Source organism: Spea bombifrons, chromosome 10, assembly GCF_027358695.1.
Source record: "Spea bombifrons isolate aSpeBom1 chromosome 10, aSpeBom1.2.pri, whole genome shotgun sequence".
Lineage (NCBI taxonomy): Eukaryota > Metazoa > Chordata > Amphibia > Anura > Pelobatidae > Spea > Spea bombifrons.
In genome coordinates this window covers 3,003,215-3,016,786 of record NC_071096.1, presented here as the reverse complement: position 1 = coordinate 3,016,786, position 13,572 = coordinate 3,003,215, and the positions used below count along the sequence as shown (strand labels likewise).

The window sequence follows — 13,572 nt, the reverse complement described above, 5'->3', positions numbered from 1 at the left end:
CTGTAAGGACCAAAAGCCATTGTGCTGCAGTTTTATGGACCTAAATAATAATAAAAAAAATAAAATTACACTTTAATTCGAATCCACCGCATACTTATTGCCTACTTGTTTTATGTGGCAAAGTGAAGGTTACATATCGTTCCTTTAATTGTCTTTGGATTTTTGTTTTTGACCCAAGTGGTAGCGGACTTTTGGTTTGGGGCAATAGTTACAAATTCTGCTAATTTGTAACTTGTAGGGTTGGAGAACATCGGCCGGAGTATCTGGAATCCAGGACCTTCCTGCTAAATCCAAAACTCATTAGTTTGTCAGGTTGCAATGATACTTTGTATCCTGATGAGTTCTTACTTCAGTTCATGTGACAGGGATGACATCATATTAACCGTCGCTGTGACGTGACGCTGCAGTTTAAGGATTAAATCCCACCGGTTTGCAAATTTTATTTAAACCGTCTGATGATATGAAAGAGTTTATAACATATACCGTAAATCTCTTCGATTTGTAGAGACTGGAAACGTTTATTCCTGGGGGAGATCCAGCTACGGTCAGCTTGGCAGGAAGATCAGCGTGAAAGACGAGGACGATCAGACACAGAAGGACTACATGGAGCCGGTCGCCTCTATACCATGCCTGGCAGGAGCATCCCAGGTGAGGAGCAATCTCATGCCTAAATATATACGGCTCCTGACTAAGACGACACCAACGACTGATTGAGGTTTGGGTCTTTACAGCAGGAGAAACGGGCGACTAGACGGGGGCCGAATGGGGGCGATCTGCCGGTGGGGTTCTATATTTGTTACATTTTTATCGGTATTCTTCTTCCAACTTTGTTACATTATCCACCGCATATTATTATTTGTTTTGTAAACACCCAGCGATAATAGTTATTTTTCTTTACCGTGATATCGATTGGAAAAGTCTAAGCGTCTTCCTCGGTTAGACAGCGCGTCTCCTGTGACCTGACTTTGTGAACTGCTTTCTAGCAGCCTCTGGTATCTGAAGAGGAAACACTTTAAAAGCACGCGATGAATTAAAAAGACGCGCGGGGTATGAGGCAGACGGTATCGTGTACCATAGCCGCAGACCGAACAACCTCCCAAAAAATAAACTCATGGTTTAGTAAAAGGGAGAGAAACGGCTGCAAAAGAAATAGAGAGGGAAAGGAGGAAAACATTTTATCTCCTAATATAATGCCGACGGGCGCAGTTTCAAAGTTCCACCAGGAGGTGGCAGCGCCGCTCGAGAAGTTACTTGCAGTTGGCGCATGGTGGCGCGGTGGATTTGGAAAGGGGGACCAGAGGCATCCCTCCTGCCCTCACTCAGGGTAGTTTCAGTGATGGGCAGTTGTACGCTAAGCTGACATTTCAAAATTCTGGAACATAGCGAGTAATGGCCATAGAGCGACAGATCGAAGCCTTGTTATGCGTCACGTATGAAAGCACGATAAGCAATATTTAAACACAAAACAGGCTTTGTGTGTGTGGGGGGTGTATTTTACCAAATAATTTAAAAAACACGTTTTAGTTTGCTTTTCCCGTGTCTCTGCATACCTTGTAATCCTATCACGGTAGAGACTTTGCATAGCTGGTTTAGACAATTTTCCCTTTCTGCTGATACTCTGCGGCTCAGAGGTTTAGGGTTCCCTCAGCTGTTTTCATGGAAAACAAGACAATTTCTGGCTGTATAAAGGGCCATTGGAACACAGGAGTGATGGGAGTGATAAAGGGCCATTGGAACACAGGAGTGATGGGAGTGATAAAGGGCCATTGGAACACAGGAGTGATGGGAGTGATAAAGGACCATTGGGACACAGGAGTGATGGGAGTGATAAAGGGCCATTGGAACACAGGAGTGATGGGAGTGATAAAGGGCCGTTGGAACACAGGAGTGATGGGAGTGATAAAGGGCCATTGGAACACAGGAGTGATGGGAGTGATAAAGGGCCATTGGAACACAGGAGTGATGGGACTGATAAAGGGCCATTGGGACACAGGAGTGATGGGAGTGATAAAGGGCCATTGGAACACAGGAGTGATGGGAGTGATAAAGGGCCTCTGTACGCCTATGAAGAGATTTCATAAAAAATCTGCCGTTTCCAGCTACAATAGTCATTTACAGCATTAACCCCGTCTGTGTTGGATTTCTGATCCATTTCATGTTTTTTTAATGGGCAAAATTGACTATTTTGTTCAAAAACAAACTTTTGAACAGCAATGTGTATACTTTTATATCACGCGTTTGTGCATATTCCAGTGTTCATTCCACGCAGTCCATGTGTAATATTGTTGAGGAAAATGTAAATCAATGCTTTGTTCCTCTTTTTGGCACACATGGGGTTAAGTAACATATCTCCAGTTTTGCTGGCAGTAAAAATGAATAAAAATGGATATATAATAATAATAAATAAAAAAAACACAATAGAAAAAGTGGGAAGGATCACTTCTTCCTTCATCAGGGCATAAAAAAAGACCCTTTTCTTCTGTTAGCCCCAAACTGGGCATTTTACATCTCAAAGACTACAACTCCCATCATCCATCCCATAGCTAGGATTTGGGAAGTTTGAGTAGTTTTTACTCCTACTTCACTAATCCTTGTTTTTAGGCTAAAGTAGCAGGCTATATACTCTTCTAGTCCGCCGCTGCAGAATATTGCACGATCCGCAGAGATTTCTTCCGCTGGCCGGGAAGTCCCGCCATGACCCACACGTATGTTCATACGGTCGAAGCGTCTGTGTAACCCAATCTCCGGTTATTCAGCGGGTGCAGGACAGACGCGTCTTCCCACAGACGCCAGATTAAAGTGACACCGCGGAACCCCCCGCACCGCAGACTATTCTGACCTCAGCCTGTAAATACGAGCTTTATAGCGATACCCGGGCTGCTGAGAGAAGAAGCTGTCCTCAAACACACAGGGCCACGGCGGAGATTCATGTAAAGAGCCCCGGAACGTGAAACGTGACAGACCGAGATCTTTACTTCCTGGGAGTATATAGCATGTATATGATTCTCCCGCCGATGACACGATATACCGTGCAGTGACTCTCCTTAACTTCTCTTCACGTTAGGCGCCGCTCCATAAGCTCTCCCTATGTTACATGCTGCACCCTTAACTCTACTGACATTACGTGCTGCTCCTTTAACTCTCCTGTCATTACGTGCTGCTCCTTTAACTCTCCTGACATTACGTGCTGCTCTTTGAACTCTCCTAACTTTAAATGCTGCTCGTTTAGCTCCCCTGTCATCAGACGCTGCTCCTTTATCTCTCCTGACATTACGTGCTGCTCCTCTATCTCTCCTGACATTACGTGCTGCTCCTCTAGCTCTCCTGTCATCAGATGCTGCTCCTTTAACCCTCTTGATGTTAGACTGCTCCTTTAGCTCTCCTAACATTACGTGCTGCTCTTTTAACTCTCCTAACTTTAAATGCTGCTCCTTTATCTCTCCTGACATTACGTGCTGCTCCTCTAGCTCTCCTGTCATCAGATGCTGCTCCTTTAGGTCTTCTCCCATTGGGCATGATACCTTTAGTTCTCCAGACGTTAGGCGCTGCTCCTTTAGCTCTGCTAACTTTTAAGTGCTGCTCCTTTAGGTCTTCTCCCATTGGGCATGATACCTTTAATTCTCCTGACGTTAGGCGCTGCTCCTTTAACTCTCCTGATCTTACACACATTGCTGTTCACGTCTCTCATCCTATGTAGCACAGCATTCATCTCTTCTGTTCTTCAGATGCTTTGATCTTGACATATATTAACAAGTCATATCAAAATTCATTGAGCCAGCAAGCGGCTCGTCTCCAGGGGATCCGCGTGGCTCACATTCTTCCTGATAATCCACTGGCGATTCTCCCCGCTGCGACACCGGCTGTGATACGATACCCCGTGTGCGATCGCTTCACGCTTGACATTCAGAGAGGTTAAAACGAATGCCGAGCATGGCCGCCGTGCACAAAAACCGGCTGCACGGGGGTCTTATTATATATAAAGGGTAAAACACAATGTATTTCCTCCCTGGCTCCCATCATTACTAAAGGGTTAAAACCTCACATCCAATCCACTAACGAGCATCGAAACATTGCGGCGTCCGCGTTATATTGGCGGAGATAACATGCATTGCGGTGGCGGGGTAAGACCCCAAGGAGAATCTCCCCGGCCCTGCGTCTCGCTGCTTTGGGGGACGTCGCTCTAGTAACATTTTTAGTGCTTAGATCGTCCCAAAACTTCTGAAAAACAGGAACATTCTTACGTGAATCGTCTGCTGTAAGGTAACCCGGAGCTCGGAACCCCAACCACGTAAAAAAGGGCTTTATCTATTTAATCCAGTGTCGCAACACAAAATGCACAGCGCATGACTTCATAAATAATTACAGACATCATTAGATGATGTCATAGGTGGCAGCTAAAAAGCATCCTCTTATACCCCATCAGGGGTCTCCTTAGACCTCCATCCGCCCCACGTTACCCTCTGTTATTACGGGGCAGCCTTAAGGGCAGGAATGCTGCAACAGAGTATCAAATCAGAACAAGTTTGCCTTCCGTACACATCGTGATTTTGTCTTTGACATCATTTTGACATTCAGTGTCCCTTTAAAAATGGCCGACCAGCTTTAGCAAACCAATAGCGAGAGTTTTTCTGGTCGTTAACTGCGCGAAGACAAGAATCAATATTCTGGGGGGGGGATTGAAAAAAACCCGCTATCAATTACTGACATATTGTCCGGGAACCTAGTCACGGCCGCATTTATTAATGAAAGCCGATGCCTGTGTGGCTAATTATAGGAAGATTAGGTCATATATTAGGAGCTCGGCTCCCTCGGTCTTTGGATTTCTTTTTTAAAATAAAAACTCTCTTCTGGTTGCTATGGTGATAACACCACTTTTTAAAGTTTGAAAGTCCCCCCATATGCTGTCAATTAAAACCAGTGCCTCTTTATTCTTGGTTTTATTTAAGATTTACCCCGTAGCAAAGAGATAAATCAGCCTAATATGATTACTATATTGTGGTCTGGCTCAAAACAACCAAGCTAACGTATGAATGATGTGGAAAATATATAATCCGGTTGGGAAATCCATAATATTTAGTTTTTTGAAAGGACCAAAACTTGCAAAATTCGGATGCAGTTAAAAAAAAACAAAAAAAACCCTCCTATATTTAAGCGTTTTATTGATTTTTTAAAAAAAGCCTATATATAATTTACATATTATTATTATTATTATTATTATTTTTATTATTATTTTTATTATTATTTTTATTTATTTATTATAATTTGGAACGTTATGTGGTGAACTTCTAATCCTCGTAGCCAAAGTCTGAAAGAAATGAAATATTTTGCAAAAAAAAAAAGAAATAGTCTTCCAATCCTAAATTATTCACAACCGAATTAAAAAGATTTCTGGAGCGTTTGAAATTCTCTTGCTTTTTGATGTTCGTCGCCCAACCTTCTGCTTTAGGCAGATAATAAAAAAAAAAAAAAAATTAAAAAATAAGAATTTGAATCAAATTCAGTAATACAGAAAATGTCTCAACCACATCCCTCCGTCACAAAAAGCGTTAACATTCGCCCTCCAGATATGCGGCGCGGAAGACGAATGCGCCGGTCACTTAGACCGAAGCTTCCCTTTCCAGGTTTGAAGTTCCTGGCGAGGGACTGTAAGTGATCCGTATTCCGGAGACTTCTCTGCTGACTCCTCACTTTACCCCTCTCCTGTCTCCATATAGTCTCGCTGTCTGCCCGTCAATATGATGATGGTCACAGGATTTAGTTTTTTTGGAGGACGGAGCCGGTGAATAAGGAGCTGTTTTCTCCTTGCGGAACTTTTGAAAGACTCGAAACATAGAATTCGGTGACGGATCTGACCCATTCGGCCGCATCTACTGCCTGTTTTTCCCTAATTGGTCTCGTCTTAGATTCAGGAGCCGTATGTCTATCCCATGCATGTTTAATACCCTCACTGTGTAACCCCCTACCACTTCTGCCGGGAGGCTGTTCCACTTATCTACCACTCTCTCAGTAAAGCAAACATCTTTACATTCCATGTAAGCCTCTGATCCTCTATTTTGAGATCACAGCCTCTTGTTCTTTAAAGAGATTACATTTCTATATAGAGCGCTGGCAGATTCCGTAGCGCTATTACTATCAAAATGATCAATAGCTTTAAAATTGGAAAGTGGTCCCATTGCAAATGTATGGGTGGGAGGGTGTTTCTGCAGAATTGCCCCATTTGCCCCACCCTATGCGGCACATTCACCACCAGTCATTTCCAGCACTGGCTCGGCAAATGCTCTGGAGCTGCAGCTTCTCCCCAAGGTAACTAACAGCCGGAGCGTCCCTTTCAATTGCTATTTTCCTTCCATATTATAACAGCCCCATAAGGGGTAGCATCACTTTAATGACCCCCCCCATAACTCACTGTTGGGTGGGTTGCACATCACTCTGCCTTTGCCCGAACTCCTTTCTGCCCTAACAAAAATGAAGAAGAAACTGGATTTTAAGAACAATGTGGTTTATGTATTAAAAATAGAGTAATTCTGAAAAGTCTTCTGGTTGCTATGGTGAAAACGCCACTTTTGCACCAGAACCCCCCATAAACTGTAAATAACGACCAGAATCTCTCGTATTTATTCTTAGTTTTATTTATATATAATATATATATATATAAATGGATACATAATAGCAAATATCAGCCGGCACATTCTATCGTTTGCCACTAAAGGGAAAGAGAGACAATCTCTTTCCCTTTAACCCCTTCACGACAAAGCCCGTGCATGTAAAGGCTCACAATGCATTGTCATTAATGGGTTCAAGGACAACCTGTTGTCCTCAAGGGGTTAAATGCTTCCAATCTTAAGAAATACCGCCTTTAAACACGTCCAGGAAAATCCCACAATGCCCGAGAATCGCCAATCTATCTCTCGGGGGGCTTCGAGGTTCATTTCCATTTTCTTTTGCCGCTTCGTTCCACGTAAGGCGTCCCCCCCGCAGCGGGAAGACATTCTCCGATGTTCCTCGGGAGACAGGAATGAAATCCGTGGATTCCGAACATTTGAAAATGCCCCCCCCCCCGAAGAAACCAGAAGATTCCGATTGTATTGAGTTTCCAGTCCCTCCGGCGCAGTGGTTCTAGAATTAACCGTTAATGGCCCGCACCCTCCGTTAATGGACCCATCTGATGGCATCATTTACCTCCTGTTGCTAAGGAAACATGTATGATGTCGTGTTCTGCAGCATTGCAGCTGGAACCGCAGGAGGTCGCAGCTCGGAGTCTGTATGTTCGGGACCGGAATGTACAGAATCTTAAGGGAGGGAGAAGAAGAAACGCTGGATTTCCACGCGGACGATCGCTGAATCGCGTTTAATGCAATAGATTCCGGATCAGAACAGCATCCGGTACCGGCGGAGAAACAGCAGAACTAAAGAGACGTGTCTGTGAAACGCGGGTGTAGAAGTCTAATGCTTGGGCTTATTATTTATGGCAAAGGGGGGCAGATCAGTATGTGGACCCTTATCTGAGATGGGGTGGGCCATAAAATGTTATGGACCCTCTTCCATGGCGTTGTGGCAGCACATGAACACTCGTCTGGGGTGGGCAAATCAGTATGTGGACCCTCATCTACGCTGGGGTGGGCAAATCAGTATGTGGACCCTCATCTGCGGGTTGGCCAGATCATGTCATGGACCCTCTTCCATTGCAGAGTGGGCAAATCAGTATGTGGACCCTTATCTGTGGTGGGCACATCACATCATGGACCCTCTTCCATGTGGGGAAATCAGCACATGAACCATCATCTGTGGCGGGCAAATTAGCATGCGGCCCCTTAACCATAGCAAAGGTCAGCAAATCAGTGTGTGGACCCTCATCCAAAGGGTGGGCAAATCTGCCCAGTAGACCCTCATATGTTTTAGCAGCACAACGTACAACACCTTTACCCAACAGACAATGGGGAGACGTAGACATCAGTAGCGCCCTTCATTCTTTTTCCACCAGCGGATGTTTTTTAAGGTAGAGGGAGACCCTCGGACCCCCCTTCTTCAGTTACGCTGTATCTTGGCTTCTCTGGTTCCTGCACGCAAGGGAGAAGGGCCCCTCGGATCATTTTTCTGCCCGAGGACCGCCTAGGATGGAGAAACCGTTAAATAAAGAAAACGTTGTATCTCTCGCTATATAATAATACGAGTGATAACCTCGAGGATCTGCCTGGATATTCCCTGCGGCCTCGATGCCGCCGTCAGACGCCACCTCTGATTCGTTAAAACGTTCCCGATCCCGGCGTGATAATCTCCACAGACCAAGGAACAGATCTGTCTTGAGGTTTCGTCATTTTACGGCCGGTATGGACACCCAGGGGCAACAGTCTCGGTCTTAATGCCCCTCTAGAGATCCCTTACCCCGTCATTACTCGATCCACACGGGAACCCGACGGCTTTTTCTAATACGTGGTATTAATGAGTATCGCCAACAGATTTCTTTCTTCGTTAGGTTAGGAGTCCGTTATATCAGAGGGAATCCCTTCGTCTGACGTGAGAAGGTTTTCCTCCCCGTTCTTATTTCCTATAAAGGCACAGGGCTGTCTCGTTATACTAATTACCGGGCTGTAACGGGCTGACGTCACCACCGCCCTTACACCGATCATTTACAATCAGCTTAAAATGAACCCCCCCCCCATAAAATACCAGGGTGTTGGCGGGGAGGAATAAGAAGATATGATAACCAGATAAAAATACCCCCCCTCTCGGTGTCGGGGACGAGACGCGCAGCGGGTAATCTGTATTCTGCTCCACGGACAGGTATTCCCCGTCGCTATTTTTGAAACATGATTCACGAGGCGATAAAGCCGTATTATTTTTGGATTAATAACGGGGTTGTAAAGGCGTTTTAGCGCCAGCCGTGAGTCACGCCGCCCCCCCGACAGTCCCAGCTTCACGATCGCATTAACCTCGTTTGTGAACGCAGACGCTGAAGAAAGGGTTTTTTTTTTTTTTACATATATTTTTATTATTATTATTATTATTTTTTTACTCCTTATCACTGCGTCGTTGATACGGTTCGATTAAACGGTTACATAAACTGGGACCCTGTAATAAATCACCGGCGGGGGGGGCTTCAGGATACACCCCGTGGCTGCCAAACTATGTTAGAAGAGAAAAAAGCATAACTGATAGGTTCTTCTGTCTTTAAAGGGACCCTCCAGCCATCACATGCGCTTCAATGCTAATGAGTAGTCCCTTTAAATGTCCGTGGGGTCCACCCCCAGCTATTGGCTGATCATGCCATGTGATATACTTCCCGGCAATCACCCGGCGAGCATTCTGGGGATCTAACAAGACAGGAAGCGCTCCCAATTATTTCCTTAGGAGTCCTTTCCTGATGTTGATTGGCTGCTGGCAGCAGCCAATCAGTGGCACTAAACATCAGACCAAGAAGGAGGTGGCAGATTTCAAATTTTGTTTTCAGGAGGAACATTTTATGCAAATTTCACTTCATTTCCAACGATTCCTCAGTGCAAATAACATCCTACTGGCAGCCCAAGCAGGAAGTTGTAAACACACCTTCTGCGCATGTTGTGCTTTATTATAGCTGATTTTTAATGGAATCTCTTCATAGGCGTACAGATGCCCTTTATCACTCCCATCACTCCTGTGTTCCAATGGCCCTTTATCACTCCCATCACTCCTGGGTTCCAGTGGCCCTTTATCACTCCCATCACTCCTGTGTTCCAATGGCCCTTTATCACTCCCATCACTCCTGTGTTCCAATGGCCCTTTATCACTCCCATCACTCCTGTGTTCCAATGGCCCTTTATCACTCCCATCACTCCTGGGTTCCAATGGCATGTTGTGTTCGCTAATCCAAGTTTAAGTTTGTAATTATGTTACAGCCAGAAATTCTCTTGTTTTCCATGAAAACAGCTCAGTGACCCCAAACTTTTGAACCATGGAAAATGTACAGTTTGTCTACACATGGGTTAAAGACACTCGCCCTAGCTTTAAAAAGAAAACTCAGATTCAGGAGCCGTATGTCTATCCCATTCATGTTTAAACTCCCTCACTATATTAACCTCGACCACTTCTGCTGGGAGGCTGTCCCACTTATCTACCACCCTCTCAGTAAAGTAAAACCTTTTATATTACACGCTCTTCCTGACCGTTTAAATTCATACTGGATTTAATTCAGTTTTCCCACTGAAAATAAATGTTTGTTTTTTCCCCATCTGCAGTGTCTGTTAGGAATCAGGTGTTTTCCGCTAGCCAGCTTCACGCGGACGCTACATTTATTTCCAGCGATTTCTTTACAGATGACTCGGTTTTATTGAAGACTTCCTTCAGGGCTTGAGCTGTAAAGCATGTTCCAAATATAGAATTTTATATATTTTTTTTATTTTCTAAAGGTCACATTAGCCCACCGGCCATAAAATTAATCCGTTTTATATATAAAATAAAAAAATAAAATGCTTAAATCCGCTTCTAGTTATTGCGTGCGGCTAAAATAGGAAGATTTTATAGAGTTGAGTTGATAAAGGCTGAGATGTTTACCCGCTGATGGGGGGGCTTCATTTACTACATACTAGTATTCCAGGTCTCATGTATTAATTTAAGGGTCAATCTCTTATACTCCCACAGACCCTCTAGATTGTAAGCTTAGCAGCCGAGCCTTCTTTACTTAATGTATCAGTTCGTCTTAGTCTGTCAGCTCTAGTTTTGACGGAACCCTTTAAATGTACGTGTAAGAACCCTTTAATGAGTGTAAGAAGCGCCGTGGGAATTGTTGGCACTGTAAAAAATAAATAAATAAATAAATAAAATAATATTAACAAATTAAAAATAAAATAATAAATAAAATAATACAAATAAATAAAATAAAAAACAGTCCCGCCCCAGGCTGTCTACGACAATTCACGCTTATCTCATGGCCCCTGTTTCAGACCCGATCACAGGTTGCGGTCATGATCTGTAACATGTTCCAGTGTGCCGTGTTTAAATGTCTCACGTAAAGCACGTAAGAGTCTACATGTGACTTGGGGAGCAAAATGTATGATCCTTGCGTGACTCGGAGGCGCACTTGAAGGATCCACACCTTAAAATTCTGCCCGCTGTAGGGCAGAGAAACCTTAAAGCTCCCGGCAAGTTGGCCTCATCAAGTGTTTAAATTCCCTCGCTGTATTCACCTCTACCACTTCTGCCGGGAGGCTGTTCCACTTATCTATCAGTTCTCGGTCTCATCTTGGATCCAGGTCAGTGAGATGGCTAATTAAGTTAGTGGGGTGCGTGGATTGGAGATACCCCCGGGATGCCCTCACCACAGGCTGTCTGGCAGCTCCTGCGCTTTCTGTATGTCTGCTTGTAACGAGGCGCTGATGTGATACCCGCAATAAAAAGCTGCCATTTAATGATAGAACAGCAGAGGAGCTGATCTGCTTCTCCTGACGTCTTTTGGAATCCACCCGGCCTATTTTAATCCAAACGAGAGCTTTGAGCCCCCTGACCCCCCAAGAGCATGCACTCAAAGGGTTAAGTAGACCCCTCGGCTCGGCAGCTCTCTGCCCCCTGCCCGTGCTCCACTTCCAGGATCATTATTCCTGCTTCTCCCTCCCCTCGTTCCCATTTTGCAGTTGCTTTCAAGCCTCGGAGACCTCCATGCGTTTCTCAGTCTCTAGACCCCCCCCTTTTTTTCCTGCGTTGTCATGGAAGCGACCTTTAAACCCTCGTTTTCCCCCAATCCGTGCGGCTTGAAAATCGCTCCCGATGCCCCCCCGCCACCAGAGGGGAGCGGGCGCCGCGGCTGTGCGCTCTGCATTTAAAAATGGCCGCACTCGAAACAAGTGTTGATATTAAAGGAGGCCGCGATGTCCTCACAGGTGTGCCGGGGGCCGCGCACGGAATTCTTTCCTTATTGCCAGAGCTGATTCTCCGATGGCTACAGTGTAGCCCGACGTTAGCCGCAGGCGCGGTGGGGCCGGCTGCGCTGGGTTTATTATCGTCGTCCTTTATAGGGCGAGATTAACCAATTAGGAGACTCGGGTCATCAGATCGCACCTCGTGAGACTCTACATGTTTTTATTGGTGGCCCGGTAAAAGGTATCCCTTCCGATTAAAGACTCCATGTTCTCTCGGGGCCAATGCGGCTACGTCCGTGTATTTCCCTGTTGAGGTCAGGGGTCTCGTGCGCAGCGTTGTGCTCTGCGGGGAACGTACTCCCCTCTCATCACGTGACAGCGGGGTCAGAACAGTTATCTCAGTGACAGTAACTATAATCAGACAGGTGATTCCACATTAACACTAACGGAGGGTGAAAAGCATAATGCTCTGCGAGGAGAAGGGAGGCAGCGCAAGGCTCTGCGAGGAGAAGGGAGGGAGCGCAAGGCTCTGCGTGGAGAAGGGAGGGTGCGCAATGCTTTGCGAGGAGAAGGGAAACAGCGCCAGGCTCTGCGAAGATAAGGGGGACAGCACAAGGCTCTGCAAGGAGAAGGGAGGCAGCGCAAGGCTCTGCGAGGAGAAGGGAAGGAGCGCAAGGCTGTGCGAGGAGAAGGAAGAGAGCGCAAGGCTCTGCGAGGAGAAGGGAAGCAGAGACGAAGTAAACTGCTCACAGCTTTTCAGTAGGAAGGAATTAGCGCTCATTTCTAAGGGTTAGATAAAGCATAAAGCTCATGACTTCACTGGGAGTTGTACTTGCATTGCCTGGACTCTGGGTTGAGGCAACGAAAGACTCTGCGTGAGGGAAAGAGGCAAGACTCTGCAAAATGGAAAGAAGGATGCAAAAGCGGGCCGGGTTCACTAACTAACGCAGGACACAGTAGTCTTTGGTAATCTATAAGCGGATTTTCTAAATTAGGAAATGTTAAAGGTACAGAAAAGGCAGTGGATACATGGAACAGCCTCCCAGCTTGGACTGTGGTATACGTTGGAAGTATAATGGTGGAGACCAAAATAAGGCTGTACCAGGGGGAGGCCAGAGTCCTCACTATAAGGCTGTACCACTGTGTCTCAGTACAAGGGGATGCCAGTGGATGCCAGTGCTCCCAGTATAAGGCTGTTCCAGGAATTTCCCCCAAAACTCACTTTTCTGTTGAGCTTCACTTATCAACTTATTTGAATCAACATCCCACTTGTGTGCCATGAGAGCAATTATATTAACCTCATGTTCTCAGGATCCACATGAATATTTCTCACCATTAAGTTATTCCTCCCCTTTTGTTAAGTTGCTGATCTCATTCACTCTCTCACACTCTCATTCACTCTCTCACACTTTCTGTCTCCCTACCTTCTCCGCCTACCGCTTCCGTATCCCTGTCTCCTTTTCCGCTGCTCTACTTCTATTGCCTCTCTTTGTTCTTCTGTCTTCTGTCTTCGTCCGCTTCTCTCCGATATCAGCTCTGTTATCCATGTACTTCCGCGAAAGGGCGGAGCATCCGCGCACAGCCTCTCCCCTGATTGGAGGAATGAAAGGAGAGGCTGTCCCCATGGTGGCTCTGCCCCTTTTGCGGAAGTACTTTGAGGCCAGAGTATTGCAGACGAATCGCGGAGAAAGAGAAGTGATTTATTTGATGTTTCATTTTTTGTCGTATATAACGGTAACTTATT

At 45.5% G+C, this 13,572-nt stretch overlaps 1 protein-coding gene across 1 annotated transcript in view; it reads left to right on the top strand.

Moving 5' to 3' along the window:
- Positions 1-13,572, top strand: part of SERGEF (secretion regulating guanine nucleotide exchange factor) — a 31,699-nt gene that overhangs the window by 9,473 nt on the left and 8,654 nt on the right. Inside the window, exon 9 of the mRNA XM_053449368.1 lies at positions 506-648. Within this exon, the coding sequence (XP_053305343.1) occupies positions 506-648 (143 nt within the window). The remainder of the gene's footprint in view (positions 1-505; positions 649-13,572) is intronic.